Genomic DNA, 22884 nt, shown 5'->3' with positions numbered 1-22884 from the left:
CTTGTGACCAGAGTGTGATACTAAGCCTCAGCTGTCCTTCCAAACACCTCACGTGAACACTGTTCACCCTTTAATGCTCCGACCCATGTGTAGCTATAAAACTGAGATAACCTGAGATCCCCCTGGGACATCTGAGTCCATGCTGTAACAAACATCCAAATTCACTAATTGAGGGTGGTGAAGTGGACGTAAACAGAGGGTACTAGGCAAGTAGAATTCTGGTCTTCTCACTGGCCCTCTTTCCTCACTCAGCAACGACTTAGAGTTTAGACAGAGTAGGTGTTTATAGTAGAGCTTTATCAGATGTTAGATCACTTATATGTGGAATCTAAAACGTGGCACAAGTGAACCTATCTACCAAATGGAAACAGACGGAGGCATAGAGAACAGACTCGTGGTTGCTGAGCAGGGGCGGATAAGGAGAGGGATCGACTGGGAGTTTACGGTTTGTAGATGCAAACTACTACGTGGATAAACAACAAGGTCCTAATGTACTTCACATCCGTGTTCAGTATCCTGCGATAAGCCATAATGGAAAAGGATACTGAAAAAGAATGAATATATGTATATAACTGAGTCATTTTGCTGTACAGCAGAGGTTGACATTGTAAAAAACACTGTAAAAGAATCTTCCTTTTAACATAAAAAAAACCTCCACAAATCTCACATCTTGTATGAAGTGTATTGAGGAGTATTGTTAATTAATTGAGTGAGGCTGTAAGCTATTTCCAGTGTATTTCCTGTGTGTGGTTTCTATTAAAAAAGAATGGAAAATATTTTAAAGTTATATAATATAAACATTTGATTGCTTGTCACAATATGTGGTATATTTGAGTCTGTTCCATATAGAATATGTTGCTTTGATTATCCAGATCTTTGTGTTTAAAGTTGAGTGAAGCCGTGGATTTAGCAGCATCTGTGCTGGCTTTAGTGCAAGTGATTGCTGAGGAAGAGCCGGCAGTTGTGTGCCTTCTGTGTGGGGTTGTTCGGATGCCGCTTGACTCAGGCTGGACGCAGGGTAGGGCTGACTCTTCGGGCGCTTGTGGCTTATGCGCCTGAGAGTGGGAGGCGTGGTACCTGCTCTACCAACCAGGAGGCCCTCACCAGAGAAGCCTCTGATTCATCACGGCCAAAAAGCCCCAGACAGGCTCACCACGAGTGAGTGTTCCTCTGAAGCCAAGAGGGATTTCCTGTTCTGAAATATTTTCATTGAAGATCAGGAGCCTGTTACGGAAACACGTTTTTGTTTTGTCTCACTGGAAGAGAGAAAAGAAGTTGAACAGTTTACCATACATAGTAAGCATGTAATGAACGTTAGCTGTCTTTATTATCAGATGCTCTCATATAAGTAAGCCCCCATTGCAGCTAAGATAGAGGAAAACTTTGGGTTACAATTTTATTCATCACTTTCACAAACATTTATTAAGCATCTAGGTACTAGGCATGAGTTATACATTAATGGACACCGCAGTCAAGGCTTTTGTCTTCATAGAACTTAGCATAATAGGCGAAACAGATAAACAGGTAAACAAGCAAATAAATGTTACATTACAGATTATGTTACGAGATATAAAGGATAGAAGCAGGAAATATATTGAAGGGTAGAATGGACAGAGAAGGCCTTTCTGAGAAGGTGACGTTAAATTTTGACTTTACAGGTGAGAAGGGCCTAGACATAAAATGATGTACAACTGTAGGACTCGATGTTGCACCTGGTTGTACAGGACAGGGAGGGTTAAGAGGAGACTCTGATTTCTGGCTTGAGCTACTGGATGGCCTTTGATACCATTCACAGAGAAGATTGGGGTGAAGATGAGGAAGAGAAGCCTAGTTGGGGATTGAAAGAGTAGTTTGGTATGTACTTAGTTTGATATGCTTGTGAAATACATAAATTTTTCAACTGGATATAGACATCTAAACTTAAAGGAGAGGCTTGGGCTGTGGATGTCCATTTGGGAATCCTCTGCTTCCAGGTACTGTTTAGTCATAGAAATGGATATGAATGCACAGAAAGAACAGAGTGCCCAGGACAGATTCTTGAAGAATGATTTACATGTTATTTATAAGAGGAAGAGTATAGACAAAGAAATGATGAGAGAGATAAGAGCAAATCTGAACATGCTAGGCAAAGCTGTGCTTGGGAACTTGGCCTCTAATACTGGCATAGTCCTTTGTGTCAGTCACTTGTGGGGACCATTATCTTCTGGAAGGACATGGGAGCACATTCTTCTACTGACTGTAGATTTTAAACTCCTTGGTCCAGGGGATGTGTTTATTTTGATGACTACTGAATGCTCAGTGCCTCATGCATGGTAAAATCCCAGGATAGCAGCAGTGTTATTTCACGACTACAGCTATTTAAGTTTGCATGACTTTAAGAGGCTAAAGAATCTTCTTTTATGTATTTTTTCCCCCCACTAAATCAGGTTTTCAAGCTAGAAATGCTCTTCTTCAGTCAAATCTTTCTCAAACTCAGCTAGCTACTATATGGTGAGTTTGCCCGTTAATTATGATTTTTAACTAGACATTCTGTATGATTTTTAATTAGACATAAGAAAGAAGCCATTTCTGTAAATGTTTGTGACTCAAAAATGTTCCACAAAAGCAACTGTGTGACAGTTAATGCAAACCTGCAAGCAAATAAAATTGCTTTGTAAAATGTTGCCCTTGAGAATTTGGCATTTAATTATCTTAAAAGTAAAACTTGTTTGCTTTTATGTAATACCTTCTGTGAAGGATTAGAGAGTATCTCATTTTCAGTGTAGAGCGTGAGGTGATTTGATAAGTGAATTAACCACGAACCAAGACAAGCTACCTTTTTGAAGGGAATATTTCCCTTTTCATTTCAAAATTTCTTCCCTCTCTGGTGATATGGAAATTAAAGGCAAAAATTAGCTCACTTTTCTGTATGTACTTCTCACTAAAATATATTAACCCAGCTGTTTTTCTGTCATTACTCTTGCTTTCAAAATAAAAAGATTGAACTCTTCTGAAAATATTTTACTCTAAATAGGCTTTCTAAGTTGAGAAACTTTATCCTTTCTTCAGGACTCTGGCTGACATCGATGGTGACGGACAGCTGAAAGCTGAGGAGTTCATCCTTGCGATGCACCTCACTGATATGGCCAAAGCTGGACAGCCGTTGCCGCTGGCTTTACCTCCTGAGCTTGTCCCTCCATCTTTTAGGTGAGTGTCTCTGAAGGTTAAGGGGTGTTGTTTCAATCATGTTTGGCAGACAAGATTTTTACTCTGGGAATTCCTGAGGTCTCTGCTCTACTTTTGTGGAAAATCAAGCATTTACATTGCCATTTGATTTTGGTATTTAGTGAGTAACACTGATAAGAGAGTAGATTTTAGAAGTACGTATGTGTTTTCACCACATTATAGATAAGGAAACTAATGCCTAAAGAGATTCAAAATAAATTTACCCAAGAATAGCAACTGGTCGAACCATGTTCTGAATCCAGATCTGTCTATCTTGATAATTTGTATACTGATGTTCAGTGTAACTATAAACCATAATGTTTTAAATATCTTTAATATTATATGCTAGATATTAAATTGCTGTAGTCATTGATAGTCTATATAGTCTGGTCTAAAATTTTCAGATCTCATAATGCTAAATTTATTTGTTGTTTGCCTTTCTTAGAGGAGGAAAGCAAATTGATTCCATTAATGGAACTCTGCCTTCATATCAGAAAGCACAAGAAGAGGAACCTCAGAAAAAATTACCAGGTAACATTGAACGTCCAAGTTGTATATTTTATAGTGAATGCTCTTTTTTACTGTGAAGTAGAAATGAATATTTAGAATTTTAACTTTCTTAATATATTAAATGCTATATGAGAAACTATTTGATGAATAGGATGGATTTTGACATCAATAAAATTAAGACTGTCAAAATTGAGAAGAAGAGACTGGTGTATATATTTGGCAAGATTGTATGTATTAGATGTCCAATTTAAAGTGTTTCCCACTTTTGGAAAAAGCATTACAGCAAGCTTCATGATGAAATCTTGAGCTTTAAAAAAAAGTTTAAATATTGGTTGAAAATGTACATATATTTATATTATATTTAAATAGTATATATTTAAAAATACTAAAAAGTTATATAACTTTTAACATATATATAACATGTATGTCATATATATATGGCATATAACAAATATAGAGCCATACAATTTTGGTTATCCTTGAAGAAATACTGAGAAAAGAATTGAAAAGTATTTTTATTGGCAGGAATAATAAAATTATTTTTCTCTTGGACGGACTCAAACTTAGTGATTTGTTTTTCCCAGAATGAGTTTTTTCCCCAAAATGAATATTCTTATAAGAAAATAAATATTGTATTATTTACATTTGAATTAAGATTATCCTTAGAAGTATCCAAAGAGAAATTGCATTCACATGACCACAAGGCAGGAGGATGTTGAAACCAGATTATAGGTTCGGTAGGTGCTTCATGCTGAAGAGTGCTTACGCTGTACCTTATTCAGTTACATTCGAGGACAAGCGGAAAGCCAACTATGAGCGGGGCAACATGGAACTGGAGAAGCGACGCCAGGCCATGATGGAGCAGCAGCAGAGGGAGGCAGAGCGCAAAGCCCAGAAGGAAAAGGAAGAATGGGAACGAAAACAGAGAGAGCTACAAGAGCAAGAATGGAAGAAACAACTTGAATTAGAAAAACGCTTGGAGAAGCAGAGGGAATTGGAGCGACAACGGGAAGAAGAAAGGAGAAAAGAGATAGAAAGACGAGAGGTTATTTTTTTTTAAGTTATTTTATTTCCAGGGAAATCATTTCCTTTAATAAGTGGCTACATTTCATTTGATAAAAAATGGTACTTTTATTTTTCTCAGCCTCATTCATTCATTCTTACCCTGTATGAATCTGAATCTTCCTTCCCCTATGAGGGCAAGAGGGTCCTTGCTTATGAAGGGTTTCCAGGGCTGACAGCTGATAGAGAAAGCATATCTGCAGGTGGTATCTCAATCAGAGCAGGATTGGTCGCAAAGCTGAGTTGAGTGAGGAGCTAGAAGAAGTCAGTTGGTCAGGTCATTAAATGAAACTAAGCTTAGGATCTAGAGTAAAAGGTCAAGTTAATTGGAGAGGCAGAAAGAAAGCCTTGAGAGGAATTAAGAGGGTGAGCTTACACAGATCCTTGGGATAAATGTTGCTGTGTGGGGTCCCTGGGAGGCCTGGCTGTATTTTCAAGGACTGTGCATGTAAATTACAGTGCCACTGAAATAATTGTAAATAAAAGTTTTTTATTCCCTGATACCAGAAGAAAGGTGCAGTTATTCCTACTAACATCTATATGTATGGAGTTGTCCTTTTGTTTATTAAGGGAAAAATAACTGCAGCAAGAAGATGGTGCTTGACGCAGTCAGAAAGTCTGGTGAATGAATTTGTTTTTGTGGAAGTCTTTAGGTCCATTGATAACAATAGGTTTGCCCTGTTACCCTTCGACCTCGAGTCCACTCAGTGCTAAATGCTGCCTCAGCTTTACTTTGTCTTCCCATCAGTTTTTGAATGATGCAAAAAGTGTTAATTTTAAAATTAACCTTGGTTCATTATTTTCAGGCCGCAAAACAGGAACTTGAAAGACAACGTCGTTTAGAATGGGAGAGAATTCGTAGGCAGGAGCTTCTCAGTCGAAGGAATAGAGAACAGGAAGAAATTGTCAGGTTAAACTCTAAAAAGAAGAGCCTCCATCTCGAGTTGGAAGCACTGGTATGCTTATAGATTTAAGTGAAATTTATCTGAATGATGCAAGAGTTACTTGTTGAGAATTATTACTGTTTTTTAAATCTACCTCATGAATATATTACATCTTAATATAATTAATCATATTTTCATATGTGCTTTTTAACAGTCTAGACAGTATAGTTTACTAAAAAAGGATAGTGAATCAAAACGTTGAGAATTGTTGTTGTGGTTTTAGTTTAGATGTGGATAGGCAGTGTACTCTTGGGTAAGACATTTCCCTTTTCTGTACCTCACTTTGTGCATCTGTAAAGTAAAGCTTTGTGCTGGTTCAGTGATTTTCATTTTTTCATACTGGAAAATGGTCTACAGAAGGATAAGCAAGAGGTGGGAGAGAGGAGCCAAGGTGGTAGGACAGTGTCTCCTCTCCCCACTTCTACCCACACTTCACAACAGAGAATCGCCACATTAATCTGTGGCCCTTTTATTGGGGAAAAAGCTTTGATTGAGAAAAAAGGATTCTACTGCTAAAAAGGAAAAAAATGATTGGAAACTGCTGACCTAAATGATCTCTTACCGTTTCTTTCAGTTCTCTAAGACTATGGTTGTTAACTAATATTGGCCATTATGCTTATCAGTTTTCACACATCAGATGTTGGGGCATCAAAGTATTAAAAGACTTTGCTTGAAATACAGGGTGAGAAGATATAAAGGGTCTGAGTAAGGCATGCTGTTGGACTACAACTCTGAAGTTCCATAAACCTGACCTGATTGTATAGTAGGGTTTTGCAAAAATCCCAGGGACGGCGGGGCCTGGTGGGCTGCTGTCTATGGGGTCGCACAGAGTCGGACACGACTGAAGCAACTTAGCAGCAGCAGCAGCAGCTATGTATAGTAGAACCATATTTACATCTTGTTTAATTGTAATATGATGTTTTATTTGGCTGATGAATTACATTTTAAAAAAGTCATAGTATCTTTCATCAAAAAGATACTGTTTTTTGCCTTCAAATAGGTAGAAAAGCATACCACAGTTATTAAGCATGCCATAGTACCACAGAACAGTCCTGAAAACTTTCACTTCTTTGTGTAGCTATTTGGATATCTGTCTGAACCATTATGTTGGCTATATATTTTTTTCTTCAAAATACTGTGGGAGGAATCCTTAAGACTGTATATACCCCCAAGAACTGGAGTAACACACCAAACAGTAGCAAGTAGCACAGATTAATGTGCAGAGTCTGGAAAAGCCTATTCTTAAATTTGCTGAAGAAAATAACATGAACTCCAGGATGGGCACAGCATATTCCCTTCAGCATATATTTCTCAAATATGAAACAGACTTTTCAGTAAAAACCTCACTATTGGTGATTTTTAACCAGTGGCCTCTTTTTTCCTCACCCCACTGTGTTTGCTAAGCCTGCCATAACAAAATACCAAAGACCAGGTGGCTAAAACAACAGTAGTTAATTTTATCACAGTCTGGAGGCTGGAAGTCCAAGATCCAGGAGTCAACATGCCTGGTTTCTTCTGAGGCTTCTCTTCTTGGCTTGCAGATGGCTGCCTTCTCACAGTGTCCTCATGCGGGCTTTTCTCTGCCTGTGTATCTCTGCTGTCTCTTTTCTATTCAGATGTTCTTGTCTTACAAAGATACCAATCGGATTGGAGTAGGGCCCCCATCTGACCTCATCTAATCTTAATCGCCTCTTTAAAGGTGAAGTCTTTAAAGGTTCTGTCTCCAAATATGGTCATATTCTGAGGTCACTGAGAATACAGTCAACATATGAATTTGGAGGGACACGATTCAGCCCATAACACCTTTCCCTTCTTAGCTTCCACTGAGAATCTCTGCTATTTTTTGTTCCTTTTTTTTTCTTCTCAAAAAAAAAAAAATATTGTTATAGGAGAAGAGTATCATGGCCAAAGAGGCCCTCTTGGACACTGTTTAATGAAATGAAAGTTGCTCAGTCATGTCCGACTCTTTGCGACCCCGTGGGCTATAGCCTGCCAAGCTCCTCTGTCCATGGGATTCTCCAGGCAAGAATACTGGAGTGGGTTGCCATTCACTTCTCCAGGGAATCTTCCCAACCCAGGGATCAAACCCAGGTTTGATTCTCTACCTTCTGATCCACCAGGGAAGTCCTGGACACTGTTTAGTTGGAGGAATTAGCTGGCAGTGTTGAAGGTAGAAATAGAAGTTCAGAGAAGGTAACCCTAAATGTCACATACTAACACCCTCTCGTCCTCATTATTTTTTGAGATTTTTTTTTATATTTTAATGTTAAAAATTAGTGTCTGAATGCTGGGTTCAGAAAACAAAATTCAGTGTGTTGTGTCTGTGCTTTCTCACTTAACATCTAAGGCTCTTATACTCAGAATGGTACATTTCCTGCTAATAACTCTTGAGTTAAGTTGGTATTAGACATTTATCTTAGGGGCTTCCCTGGTGACTCAGATGGTTAAGAATCTGCCTGCAATGCAGGAGACCTGGGTTCAATCTCTGGGTCAGGAAGATCCCCTAGAGAAGGGAATGGTAACACTCCAGTGTTCTTGCCTGGAGAACTCCATGAACAGAAGAGTTTCCTGCTACTTACTCTCTTGAGTTAACTTGGTTTTAGACATTTATCCTAGAGTGAATATAAATGACAAATGACATTAACAATTTAAATAAAAATATTATTCTCTTGATGGGAGCATTTCTTATTAGCATTTTATATAACTGTATTTATATGGTCTTCCCGTAGAATGGCAAACATCAGCAGATCTCAGGCAGACTTCAGGATGTCCGACTCAGAAAGCAAACTCAGAAGACTGAGCTGGAAGTTCTGGATAAGCAGTGTGACCTGGAAATCATGGAAATCAAGCAGCTTCAACAGGAGCTTCAGGTAAGTGCTTGGCTGCTGGATCGTCCTTCACTGTGAGCAGTTACTAATAACTCTTCCTAATCTAGCGGTTTTTTGCTTTTGGGGTCCTGAACCCCGTGGAGCCTCTAGTGACCTCCTTGTAAAAGGGTAGTAGACATACACAACCTTGTGGAATATCAGGAATCTCATGGACTCCCTAAAACTCTGCCTGACACCTGGCTAAATTCTGCTTAATATTTATACATTCCCTGAGCATTTGCCAGTTTGTGTTTTAAGTCTTTAATAAATACATACATAAATATATATCAAACTAAGGTTATTGTGACTACTTTTAGGAAATTTTTACCTAATGTTGTTCTTTCAGAAATTGTGGTGAGAATATAATTACTAAATATGCCCTCAGGGACCTGGTAATTCTGCTCTTTATTTGTGCAGAAAAGAGATCCTGGAAGCATTTTGCATCTTGAGTCCTCTTAACCCAAATGTGTTTTTCCGTAAGGACTAACAGTAATTAACATAATGTTTTTACTTTCTCACAGCAGATGTAGACAAGACGCCAAATAACATTTCCTGTCTGATTTACACCTGCTTTCCCAGTTATCCCTGAGTTTTTGGCCCCTCTTTGATCTTCATCCTGGGGTATCATAGCCCAGGTATCATAGCTTCCACACGCCATTCAGAGCAGATACCAAAGGCACCTCTTAGGCTGTGCCTGTTCTCATCCTTTAGGACATGGGAAATTGTCAGGCTTCTCGACATACCCTACTAGCAAAGCTTTCTTCCCCACCTTTTATTTTCAGCCAGTCTTTTGTAAATGGATTTATGTGTAAATATTTGTATTTTAAATCATGTTTGACCCCATTCTAGTTTATCTATAAGTTGTAAGCAATTTATATATTATTCTACATATTAATCCTATACTAAGCTTTACGAGTGATCAAATCATGTTTTTACATTTTCAAAAAATTCTTAGACAACATTACAGAGTTTTAATCAGGTATTACTTTTTCTTTTTTAAGGAGTATCAAAATAAACTTATCTATTTGGTGCCAGAGAAGCAGTTATTAAACGAAAGAATTAAAAACATGCAGCTCGGTAACACACCTGGTAAGTCTCTAAGGTTTGTTTTGCCTCTTTTATTCTTTATTCTTTTCTGAATGTGTCAGGCATACTCTGCTACTTTTAAAAAAATAGCATCATTCTATTATAAATAACATTTTTTTGACTATAGTTAAACTTTTTAAATTATGTGAAAATGATCCCATGTTGGGTCATTTTTAGCAATAAAAAGTAAATGCAAATAAAGTAACAATTGTGATCTGACTTCCTGTCTCACACCATTTTTATTTATATATTTTAAATATTAATCAAATAAAATGTTAGATTACAGTTAAACAAGACCTCAGTTTGGCTTGAACACAATGCTGTCTGTGCATTTTGGCAAGATTTTTCACTAATTGTAGAAAGAACTGTTTATGAGGACACTTTTCTATGAAGCCAAACCTGTTGGACTCTAGGGTAATAGTGTACAGCAATGAGAGGCCTAAGCAACTGGCATACCCTTCCTGGGACTTTAAATCATCTAACTTTGTGATTCATGTGAAGAATTTTTACCAACTTGGCCCTCTGACATCTGTGGAACAAAATATTCCAGTGTAATTTATAAGAATATAACATTTCTCTTGATTCAAGTCTCAACCAGAAAACTGAAAAAAAAAAAAATCTCTATGTTGGATAGCATGCCAATAATAGTGTAGCAGAAGAAAGATTTATTTAAAGAAAAGTAACTGCAAATGTGTTAAAACTAGCTAAAGTATCCTAAATGTCTCCCACTGAGTGCCAGTTTTTCACTTTATGGCTCTTTATTACACTTCCGGTTGTTGAGGAGGTCCAATTAAGTAGAGTTATCCCTCTTCTTTGCCCAAGTTCTGAACAAATTAAGAAATAAGGCAAAAGAGTAAGACATGAGAGACCAAAATACCACTTCATTATTAATAAAGCTGACATTAGATAGCATGATTTATCTGTGAGCAGTATAGCTGCCCAACGTAAGACATTGGGTGCATGAACAAAATAGAATGCAGATTCCTGTGGGCAGTTCAACCTCAAGAAAGCAAGGGATAGGAAAGATATAGGGGCACTTACGCCCAGGTCCTTATCTTGATCTCACCAATTATGTAAGAGTTAAAAGAAGCTGGGACTGCTATTCTTATCAAAGTCCCCTTACATGGAAGAAGCACCAGGCATAGAAAAATCAATCTTTTGAACTACTTTTATCATGTCCCCCACCTTCCACTGACGTCTCTTCTCAGACCATGTTCCTGGAACAGGGTGCTTTCTTTTCTTGGTTATTTAAAGTGTATCAGCTCCCACCTCACCCCTCACAGGCATTCCAGAGGCAACATAAGACAGCCCTCCTGATCAGTGCAGGGTACAAAGTATGTTGTCATCCTCACTCTCAGTGTCTGAACTGTGAGTAGGATGTAGATTGTGTCTTGTTAGGGACCCAGTAGAGCTCTGCTTCTGGTAGAGCATAGATAACCATGCTATCTAACATCAGCTTTATTAATAATGAAGTGGTATTTTAGTCTCTCATGTCTTGCTCCTTGGCTTTATTTCTTAATTTGTTCAGGTTAGCTTTTATAAATTTATTAATCTTTGTTCTAGTCCAGTCCAGAATAGGAAGCTCTTATTTGGAATTTACAAAGTACCCAGTATCCCTCAGATTCCTCACTGCATAACAGTAACCATGTAAAATTGTCAGCCACGCACCAAGCACCATGCTAGACAGTTTTCATGCATTATTTCCTTTCATCTTTACAACAACCTTGTGAAGTAGTAGTTGTTATTCCCATTGTTCAGTTTGGAAAAACTGAGATTCAGAGAGAATAAGAAGTTACCCAAGATTGTCTCAGCTTCCCAGGTAGCACTAGTGGTAAAGAACCTGCCTGCCAGTGCAGGAGACAAAAAAGACATGGGTTTGATTCCTAGGTCAGGAAAATCCCCTGGAGGAGGGCATGACAACCCACTCCACTATTCTTGCCTGGAGAATTCCATGGACAGAGGAGGTTGGTGGGCTACGGTCCATAGGGTTTCAAAGAGTCTAACATGACTAAGCGACTTAGCATACACACAAGATCATTTAATAGTAGGTTCAAATTCTTGTGTATCTGACTCTAAAGCTCACTGCACTACGGTGTTGCCTCTTTCATTTATCCAACACAGTGCTCGTAGATAGGATATGATCACATTCCATATAAAAGCATCCATTATTACTGTTGCTCAGTTTGAATACTAAGAATGAATATTCTTTGACTTTTATTTTTCCCAACGCTTGTTTCCCACTAGAATAGAACCCATGCTTATCTTTCACGTTTACCTACTGTTGAACAAAGAACAGGGCCTTGCATATAACAGATGTGTAATTTAATGATTAAATATTTATTGAAATACTGGAAAGCTCTTAGAATTATAAAGAATTTAGCAAGGTGCCTGGATATAAAATCAGCATATAAAAATTAGTAACTTTACTGTATATCAAAAGTATTTATTCAGAAAATATGGAGGAAAGTCTCACTCACATTAGCATTCTCATTATTAAATGAATAAAGAAAAGCACAGCCATACAATTTTACTGATTAACATAAAAGATTCCTGGATAAGTAGCTACATATTATATTCTACTCCTGAATGAACTAGCTCAACATTTTAAAGATGTTGTTTAGTTCTCTACTAATTCATCTATATATTCAGTTTAATTCAGATTTCTTTAAATGAAACTTGGCACAATAATTCACAAATTCACCTAGAAGAGAAAATACGCAAGATGGGGTAAGATATGAAAAAGTGGGAGAACGAGACTAGCTCTATCAAATACCAAAACATAAGTTATGAAAGGTGTAATACCTAAAATAATGTATGTTTGATCAAAACTAGACAAAGCACTGGAACTAAATAGAGAATCTAGAAACATAGTATGTGTGTACAGCTTTTGTCTCTGTAGTTATACCAATTTGACCAGACAATAACCATTCATTACTAGTAAGGACAAGAACTTCTGCAAAAAATAAACTGTGTAATGTTTGTATTTCAGATTTAGGGATCAGTTTACTTCAAAAAAAATCATTAGAAAAAGAAGAATTATGCCAAAGACTTAAAGAACAATTAGATGCTCTTGAGAAAGAAACTGCATCCAAGCTTTCAGAAATGGATTCATTTAACAATGAACTGAAGGTAATTATCTTCTATTATATTCATTTTTAATTTGCTGCCTCTTTACCTTCCTTATTTTGATTTAATTGAATGAATAACTAAAGCTAATATGTTCATTATTTACATAATTTATTTTATTATTTGAGCTACACCAGGATTGCAAGATTGTTTTTAATGTTCTCCATATATATTATAAACATTGAGTCGTGTAAACATACAATTTACCATAGTTTCCAGTTTTTGATGACTGTTTTTATTGGCATCTATACATTTAAAAAATAATTACCTTTGTCAATATTAGTATTACATTAGATTTGTCAGTATGGATCTCAGCCAGAATGATCTTAAGCAAATTTGAAAATGGGAAATACGGAGAATTTTAAATAGTCCAGGTGGTAGAGGCTCTTTTAACACACTAAATTCTTTTTTATAATTTAATTAACCTTTGTGAAATAATGCAATAACCAGTGAAATCCAAAGCATAATTTGGCACTAAAAATTCTGCATGGAAAGTAGATTCGTGACTCATTATTTGCTGCAGTGGAAGAGCAGATGTCCAAAACACATACCATATGCTTCTCATTCTGTGCAGCACTAGTTGTATGCTGAAGCCATGCCTATGAAAGAAAATATTAAAGGCCAAAAATCAGACTAATGGCACATGAGTGAAATTTGGGACTAGTCTCAGTTACTCCTTTGCTAACAAAGTGTGAAGTTTTCAGAGCATAAAGTATTACAAGGTTTTTCAGGCAAATCTGTCTCTTCATTTGACTTTCATCTTGCTAACTTATTTAGAATAATGTTACACCAACCATAAAGTAAACAGTATGATCAAGAAAAGAAACCATGGTGGCTTTAGTGAAGGAGGGAAATTTGAGGTGAATAATGTTAATGACATATTCTACACCAGCATATATTCTGTAGAAAAAAAATTTAAAGAAAACCAAATAATTTGTCATTGATGGACAGACAAACCAACCAAGTTATCTTCCCTACATTATTTTTTTTAATCTGTACATAGTTTAATTGGCTTTTTATCTGCCTTATCTTACAGTGTGGGAATATGGATGACTCTGTTCTTCAGTGCCTTTTGTCTCTGCTAAGCTGTCTCAACAACCTCTTCCTCTTACTTAAGGTTATTTTCTAATATCTAGCTCTTTTTCTTTGAGTTACTTTACTGTTTCTTTTTTTAAACACTAGACTATTCTTTGCATTTATCTAAGTGTCTTTGTTTGAAATAACCTATACAATATAAACATTTTTCTTTCTGCTTGCTTAAATATCCTTCTGCTGTTTCACTGCCTGTTTGAGTCTAATGCCAGGAATCAGTAAGGTTGCCCAGAGTTCTCATGAGGAGCCCACGACACTTAGAAATATTACCTGATTCCCTGTGAGTGAGGCTAAATGATGGGATGATTATTGATTCAATTAAAAAGGAAACTAAGGGAATGTGAGACTAAATTATTTACCCATATCACTGAAAATTACTGTTTAAAGTAAAACTTAAATACTTTCTGACATCTAGTGCAAGGTTACATCATGTATATATCAGGCTGCTTCCCCAAACTATGATAAGAACCAATAATGTAGGTGCAGCTTTGGTTTTGTCTAGTTATCAAGTCTCATATTTAGATACACTTGCACCACAGAGAAAAATGTTTAAATCATAAATAAGCAGTTCACTTTTTCATGTGTAAATAGCACAAAGAATATTTAAAATACTCAATGAATTCCTATTTAAATTTAATTTAAAGAGACTTGCTTTATATTTACCACTAGCTGAGCCTAGTAGATTTTTAAATACATTCTACTCAGTACTAAAGTGGATGACAATAGGGCACTTAAATGTACATACACAGTGAAGGCAGGAAGTAGAACTCAATTGCTACCTAAAGAAAAGTAGATGGAAAGATGATATCAGCCTTTCCTTTATGGTTATAGCATGAATGGCCAGATTATCTGACCTTAGAATCTGTGCTTCAGGTCACACAGACGTTTAAACCTGTTTCTTCATGTACGCAGTGAAGTTTGACGATGGTTTGTGGACTATGCTCACACACACAGGTCTGATTCTTTGAGTTAGCATTTGATTCTCCACAGGCCAGCAGATTATTCTTGTTTCTTGTTTTACTTTCTTCCTTCCGCTTCCTGCCTTCCAACCTTTCACTGCTTGTTGATGCTTTCATCAGAGGCAATTTAGGAATCTAAAAGGGGATGAAACCTATGCTGTCAGAGTGGTCAGGAGAATGACTGTACAGAAAGCAAGAAAAGAAGCTTTCTGCAGCCATTAGAAATGATACAGAGCAGTCAGTTAACTTAGTACTGGAAAGTTGCCATTGAATTGCCAACAAGAAGACCTTTGAAGACCCTTTTGAGAGTGTCATCTCAGTTGAATGACCACCAGAAGGTGGATTGCTGCAGATCAGAAATGAATGGGAGCCGAGGAGGGGTGGAGTGAGTGGGAAAAGCTTTAGAAGAGTGAAAAGAGAGCATGGAGAAAAAGAAAGCATTGGTTAAAAAGAGAGTATTGGGGTTTTTTGGTTTAAGAAAGACAACAAAGGATACAAAGTTTTAGTTATGCAAGATGGAAAAATTGTGAAATCCAGTGCACAGCATAGTGACTATAGTTAGCGAATTTGAACTGTACAATACAGTATTGTTAGGAGGATAGATCTTAAACATTCTCAGGAAAGAAAGAAAGAGGGAGAGAAGACAGGGAGGGAGGGAATGAGAGAGGGAGTGGTAACTATATGAAGAAATGAATATGTTAATTAGCTTGATTAGGGTGATCATTTCACAGTGTATATGTGTATTAAAACAAGTTGTATACCTTAAATATATAGTTTTTATTTATCAATTATACTTTATAATAAAGTTGAAAAGTAAAAGAATAATTGGAGCCATGCTTGAAAGTGGTATCACCTTCTTGTGCAGCATAAGGATACATGAGGAATGGATAGTTTTTGTTAGGACAGAAGCATGAAATGGAGAAAATAGAGCTTTTTGGGTAACTAACCATATCCATCAGAGGGTCTTAATTGCCTGCTACTGCTGCTGCTGTGTCACTTCAGTCGTGTCCGACTCTGTGCGACCCCAGAGATGGCAGCCCACCAGGCTCCCCCGTCCCTGGGATTCTCCAGGCAAGAACACTGGAGTGGGTTGCCATTTCCTTTTCCAGTGCATGAAAGTGAAAAGTGAAAGTGAAGTCTCTCAGTTGTGTCTGACTCTAGCAACCCCATGGACTACAGCCTATCAGGCTTCTCCGTCCATGGGATTTTCCTGGCAAAAGTACTGGAGTGGGGTGCCATTGGTTTCTCTGCTTAATTGCCTACTCAAGCCAAATATTTTATTGCTGAATTCCCAACACCTAGAACAGTGCATGGAACATCATGGGTGGCAGTACATACTTGCTGAATGGATGAATGGTTTTGAATGTTCTCAGTCAGAAGATAGGCAGCATTTGGAGTTATTATTGGTATAGAGTTTAGAAGAAAAAAGTAGAAATTAGTCAAAACCAGTAGGAAACCATATATCCCAGATTTTAAGAACACTTCTCATTTCATATAATTTATTCTTTTAAGTAAAAGCTACTTTTTTAATTCAAAAAAGGAAAGAAAAGACTTGAAGGAGATAGTAAAAGAGAGAGAGAGGAGGGAGGGAGGAGAAAAGTGAGAGATTGAGACTTTTAAAGTGGTGATAATTGATGGAATAAATTTCCAGGGAAGCAGATTAAGATATTCTTGTTCTTCAAGATAAAAAGAATACTTCCAGTATAGCATATGGGGATAAGATAGGCATGAAGTCAGTTAAATTTGTTGGTGGAGAGTAGGAAGTTGACAGCTTCAAAACTTAAAATCAGAAGCAAGTTGGATCGTTGCAAGAAATCATGAATAGTTGAGGACATGGAATAACTCAGACTAGAAGGAAATGGATTAGATGCAGGAAGGTTTAATGCTTTTGAGATGGAAAGATGAGGGAGATCCAGTCTGGCTTAATGTAGCAAGATTATTGGCTGGTAGTGAGGAAAATGAATGGAAGATTGGGAGATTTCAGGAGAGAAAAGTAGCCGTGAAATAATACATCTCAGTGTGGCTAGAGAGTGCAAGTTTAGTAGAGGAAAGCAGTCCACATCCTGAGCAGCGTTGAATGCTTATTCACAGTTGGAGTTCATGAATTTAAAAAAGAAACAGCATGACTAATTGTCTTTTTTCTTTCCACCAAAGTTCAGCTGCTTGTATGTAAGCACAGAAAAGGGTAATGACATAGATTCATAGATTTAAACAGGTTTGAGGTTTTAATAGACATGGGCAGAGAGGGACGAACAAGAAAGCTATAGATCTTAACACAGTAATTATGATAAAATGAACTCTAACATATGTTCTGAACATGAAGGGATATGAAAAGAGGAACGGCTGTTGATGGAAAAAGAGAGGATGATGGGGTCAGCAGAGCAGAGGTCCCAGAGAGGTTGAAAAACTGTTGAAATGGATGCGTCAGATATAAGAAAAGCTTGAAGGATAAGTAAGAACTTATGTTTGGGAAATGGGATACTGATCAATGATAGTTTTCTTTGAGATGATGACAAGATATAATAATGCAAGTGATAGATCAAATGGACCCCTCCCCCCCAAAAAAAGAGGTCATCATTGAGGAGATCAGCCTGAATTTAGGTTTTGATGGGGTTATCTATGTGGATGTCAAAGATTGGGAGAATAATGAAAATGAATGAGTGAGGAGCAGTGACCAGGTGATTGATAGATGACAGTAAAGAGGAAGGGGAGGGTGGAACTACTGGATGGTATTCTGAGCCTCAGAAGCACAGAATTTGTACGAGTGAGGAGAAATAGTCATCTGGAAAAGGCAATGAAGAGCAACGAGAATACTCAGGCCAGAAACCCAGTCAGTCATACTTACTATTACCTCAGGCCAGAAACCAGGTAAACCGTCCTCAGCCAGGCAGTCATATTTACTATTACCAGAATGGCCCAACTGACATTACGTGTCTCCTGATAGGATGCTCTGAGAAAGACACATCACTTCTATGCTGTTTTTGCCAAAAATACTTCATCTGTGTAAATGTAAGGAAATAATTAGGCAAACCCAAACTGTGGTTTGGTCTATAAAATACTAACCCACACACTAGAAATGTGAATCTCATAAAAAAATGGAAGAGACCTCACAACAATGAAACAAAGTGTATGGTCCTTGATTGGATAGTGGATCTAAAAAAAAGAAAGCTTATTAAGGACAGTGTTTACCCGATTGGGAACATTTTTGGAATAAGAGTTCTGTATTAAGTAATATTACTATGTCACTATTAACATTCTTTAGTTTGGTGCTGACGTTAACACTAGTTATGTGGAATAATGAAGACGTTCTAGGGGGTGAAAGCATCAGTGTATGAAACTTAAGTCAAATTTTTTGTAAATCTGAATATTTTCAAAAAGAAAAATTTAGAGTTGCAAAATGTTGTCAAATGTTTATGAAAATGAAATAGTAGTTTAAGTCTATTTTTAAGTTACAGCCAAACATTGAGAAATGAACAGGAGATGTGGGGTAGTGTAAATGAGCAGATTCCTCATATTTCATATCAGGAGTCAATAATTATTTTCTAATTCATAAATCAAGCTGTACTAATAATAGATAAGATTATTACAGGCTTTCTCTGTGACTGGCACTGTCCTAAATGTTTTACTTATATTAATTTATTTAGTCCTTAACATTACCCCTGTGATATACCTTCTATTATTGGTTCACATTTCACATAGAAGTAAATTAAGCTGCCTAGAGTCACACAGATAGCAAAAAGAAATTCAACCCAGAGAGTCAGGATTTGACCTTAAATGGTTATATTAGGGAAAAAATGAAAATTTATTAGCTAAGTGTTCAATTTAAGAAGCTAAAAAAAGACTAGCATAATAAAGGAGGAAAAAAGTAGAAGGAAATAGTGAAATAGAACACAGATATTTAATAGAAAGAGTTAAGAAAACCAAATTTTTACTTTTATAGATTAAAAAATTAACAAACCTTTGGCAAGACATTTTTATAAGAAAGTAAAAGTAAAGTTAGGGGTAAAAAGGAAAAATAACTGAATACATTGCAAACAATAAGAGGGAATATTATGACAAATTTTGCATATAAATATAAAAACATAGGTGAAATGAACAAATGATTTGTTAACACTGATTCAAGAAAAAAATAGGTAGCTCTATTGTCATGAAATATTTTAATTCTGTAGTGTTCTGTAGTCTCCTCTAAAACAGAGTCCAGACCTGGAATTTTACTGACGGAATAAATAACTCCAATTTTATACATCTGTTTCAAAATATAAAAGAGGGAGTATTCCCAACTTATCACATGAAACTATCATAAACCTCATAATTTGATAAGAATAGTGTGAGAAAGGATCATTATAGATCAGTTTAGCATAGAGGCAAAAATTCTAAATAATATTGAAAAGTTGAATATGAAAATTTATAAGATACTCAGCTATGACCAAGTAGGATTTATCTTATCCAGGCAAAGATGACTTGATATGTAAAAATGTTTTACTGTAATTTGCCATATAAACAGGTTAAAGGAGAAAAACAATATGCTCATCTCTCTAAATGCAGAAAAGGTATTTGATAAAATTTAGCACCTATTTATGATTAAAAAGTGAAAAAGTTATTAGCATACTAGGAACAGAAGAAAACTTACTTAACTTGAAAAGAATGATCTGTTGTTCTGTTAAGATGGAGAACAACTCTGTTCGTAAGTGCATATTGTTTACTTGTTTTCAGTTCATTGATTATTTTTAAAATCGAAGTATAGTTAATTTACAGTGTTGTGTTAATTTCTGCTGTCCTGCAAAGTGATAGTTAACTATTAGATTTAACCAGGACCTCCTAGAAGCATGACTTAACTCAGAGGAGTGAGTCTAATGATACTTTCTAGGATCATTGTAACTCAGGTAGAGGAAATGTTTTTGGCAAGCCCCATGGTACTCTTCACATCTTACTAATATGCATAGACTATGGTTTATGTACGGTTAAGAGTGCCTGCAATGCAGGAGACCCGGTTTCTATCCCTGGATCTGGAAGATCCCCTGGAGGAGGACCTGGCAACCCACTCCAGTATTCTTGCCTGGAGGATTCCATGGACAGAGGAGCCTGCAGGCCACAGTCCCTGGGATCACAAAGAGTCATGCACAGCTGAGTGACTTACCTTACCTTACCTATGGTTTATATATTTTCATTCACCCAGTAAATACTAACTAAATAACTGTAGTCTACCAGGCTCTGTCTTGGCTGGGATTATCTTGATGAAAGACAGTCCTGTTGTCAAGAAACTCACTCCAGTGGAGAGACGGTCATACAGTTGGAAGATGCTGCCTATGACAGGAGAATGTACATAATGCCTTGCAGAGCGCAAAGAAGCTCGTTAATTCAGACACAGGAGGAATGGCTAATGAAGGAAGACTTGGAACAGTATTTTTCTTTTAACCTTTATGTATTTATTTGGCTGGTCTTAGTTTTGGCATGCAGGATCTAGTTCCCTGATCAGGGATTGAACCCAAGCCCCCTGCATTGGGAGCATGGAGTCACTGGACCACCAGAGTAGTCCCTGGAACAATATTTTAAAGGACAAGTTAAGAGGGCTAACCTTGCAACCATATTAAGATCAGACATTAATTTGGCTCCTCTCTACTTTTCTTTTAAAATTACAATTCTCCCTTTTTATGACTTCAGCCAGTAATATAGCTAATATTTATTAAGGACACACTTAGTGCCCTACACTATTGTAAGCATTTTATGTGTGTTAACCCATTCAGTTCTCATAGCAATGCTGTGGGGCATGTACTGTAATTAACCTCATTTTACAGATGAGGAGACTATGAGGTTTCCTAAGGTTACTCAGCTAGTCACTGACAGAGCCTGATTCAGATCTTGGCGGGTATTATTCCAGACCCATGCTCCTGAAGTCCTTTCACTAAACCAGGCTACTTCTCCATAGAATGTAACCATGGTAGTCTTCTGCTTTTCAATAGAGTCTAGAGAAAAGTGCAACAGAGAGAACTGAGATCTGTAAGAGAACTGAGAGCTGAGATCTGTGAAAACTTTGCTATGAATGGTGCTATTTGTACTATTATTGTCTTAAGTCTTGATCTTAGACATTTTGGACATAGTCTCTGGATACATTTATTCAGTTAAAAGGGTTCACCTATAAAATATTTTTATTTCTGAAAAGAAATAAAGCTTAGGCTACTTTCCTTTGTTTGCTTGTGACTTGGAGTTTTTATTTTCGTGTATAGATAGATGCCCCAAGACATCTTTTACCAAAAAATTCTATCCAAATGTGGTCTAAGCTCCCACCTTTGCTGTGAAGCTTCCTTTGTTTACTTTAGGTTTTTGTGGTAGTTTCTTTGTTTTTGGAGTTTTTTCCTCTTCCTTATCCCAGCCTTTTTCTACTGTCTTGTTCAGGATTCTATAGATTCCAAGTAAAAGAAATTCAGTTCAAAATAGTTAAGCTAAAAAGAGTGGTAACTGGAAGAATACTAGGACCACTAACTGAATCAGTAGAAGGGGCAGTTCCTAGACATGGGAGCGAAGTCAGAGATTTGGTTCCCCAGCACTCCTCCTTGCTCCACCTCTCTCTCTCTAACCTTTGCTTCTCTCTTTGCTGTGTTGACTTCATTTCTACCCCTGATGGCCTCACTAGAAAATGGGGCAGCCCCAGGTTTACCTTACCCTCACTTTAATGAGTTTAGTGAGGGAAAGGCTTCTTTCTCCCCTCCTCAGTATATCTGAATCCTGGGAAGGGATTGTGGCCCAGCTTGGATCATGTGCATGTCCTTTGCACCAGTCATTCTTGCCAGGGGAATGAGGTGCTATGATTGTTCCGATCACGTGACCACACTTGGGTGGAAGTGGGAGGAGCACTGAGTGTGACAGACTCTTCAAAACCACATCGAAGGGTGGTTTTCAGGGGATAAAGCAACTTCCCCAAAGGAGGAAGAGGATGTTAGTAGAGAAGGGGAAGGAGTACTGAGTGGATAATCACAGGTTTCTACTAAGACACTCAACTATGTTCCAGATTTTGGCACTTTTCTCTATCTTGAGGCTGAATTCTTTGAAGACAAGGACTATAAACTCAGAAGTCAGATGGTCTTGATTGGATCCCCTATGAATCTTTATAGCATTTTGCACAGAACTAGATGCTCAATAAACATTTAATTCCTGTTTAATACTTTTCATTATTTTGACCCACTCTAGTTGTGGTTTTAGGTAGACATTATCTTTTCCATTTTAGTTATTAAATTATTTAAATTAAATAAATATTGCATAATTTATTAAATAATTATTTCTGTGTTTAGTTCAATATCTGACTGGATAAAAGTTATGGATAACTTGCTTCAACTACACATGTCAAAACTATGACTCAACAAAATTCCTCTTCAAATGTTGTAACAAGCAAACTGTTTTCCCTGAATTTTTAATGGATTGCTTTTCTATTGAAAACAAAGTACCAAATCAAATACTTGGCTTGTAAAAGATTTTTGTTCCTTAGGAATGCATTAGTATAAAAGTAGTTGATTTTAACATAAATTTGTCCTCAGTGGCTATATACCTTCAGTACTTAATGTATTCAAGATTTTTTTTAATCATCTTTTTTAAGACTTTTAATCTTTTTTACTTTAGTTTAACTTGCTTTATGATTTTTATATTTAAATACAGTTGCCACATTTTTATGTAAGGCAAAAGTATTTAAATCCATGCCATATTAACTTTTTATTTTCTCCTTAGGAACTGAGAGAAAGTTACAATACACAGCAGTTAGCCATTGAACAGCTTTATAAGATCAAACGTGACAAACTGAGGGAAATTGAAAGAAAAAGATCAGAGTTAATACAGAAAAAGAAACTAGAAGATGAGGCTACAAGGTAATGTAGTTGATAAATTTATTATACTGTATTGCTACTAAAATTCTAATTTTTGTTGCCCATATCTTTAGTTTGACTATGAAAAATATAAGGGGAATAAAATTATTATCCTAAGATGCTAATTAGATTCTAAAGTTTAGAAGTTTAGTCCTCCTTTTGCAGACTGAGTTTACAGTAACCA

The 22884-nt window shown here is 36.7% G+C and overlaps 1 protein-coding gene across 5 annotated transcripts in view; it reads left to right on the top strand.

The window, feature by feature from the left end:
• ITSN2 (intersectin 2) overlaps positions 1 to 22884 on the top strand; it is a 126751-nt gene that overhangs the window by 47545 nt on the left and 56322 nt on the right. For all 5 annotated transcript variants that reach the window (XM_070379194.1, XM_070379193.1, XM_070379195.1 and 2 more), the window contains 9 exons: positions 2427 to 2490; positions 3049 to 3186; positions 3650 to 3735; positions 4497 to 4759; positions 5583 to 5732; positions 8450 to 8590; positions 9589 to 9676; positions 12663 to 12802; positions 22567 to 22703. In XM_070379194.1, coding sequence (XP_070235295.1) covers positions 2427 to 2490; positions 3049 to 3186; positions 3650 to 3735; positions 4497 to 4759; positions 5583 to 5732; positions 8450 to 8590; positions 9589 to 9676; positions 12663 to 12802; positions 22567 to 22703 — 1207 coding nt within the window. The remainder of the gene's footprint in view (positions 1 to 2426; positions 2491 to 3048; positions 3187 to 3649; positions 3736 to 4496; positions 4760 to 5582; positions 5733 to 8449; positions 8591 to 9588; positions 9677 to 12662; positions 12803 to 22566; positions 22704 to 22884) is intronic.

This window comes from Bos mutus, chromosome 11 (assembly GCF_027580195.1).
Source record: "Bos mutus isolate GX-2022 chromosome 11, NWIPB_WYAK_1.1, whole genome shotgun sequence".
Classification (NCBI taxonomy): domain Eukaryota; kingdom Metazoa; phylum Chordata; class Mammalia; order Artiodactyla; family Bovidae; genus Bos; species Bos mutus.
This window is presented reverse-complemented; position numbering and strand designations above follow the sequence as displayed.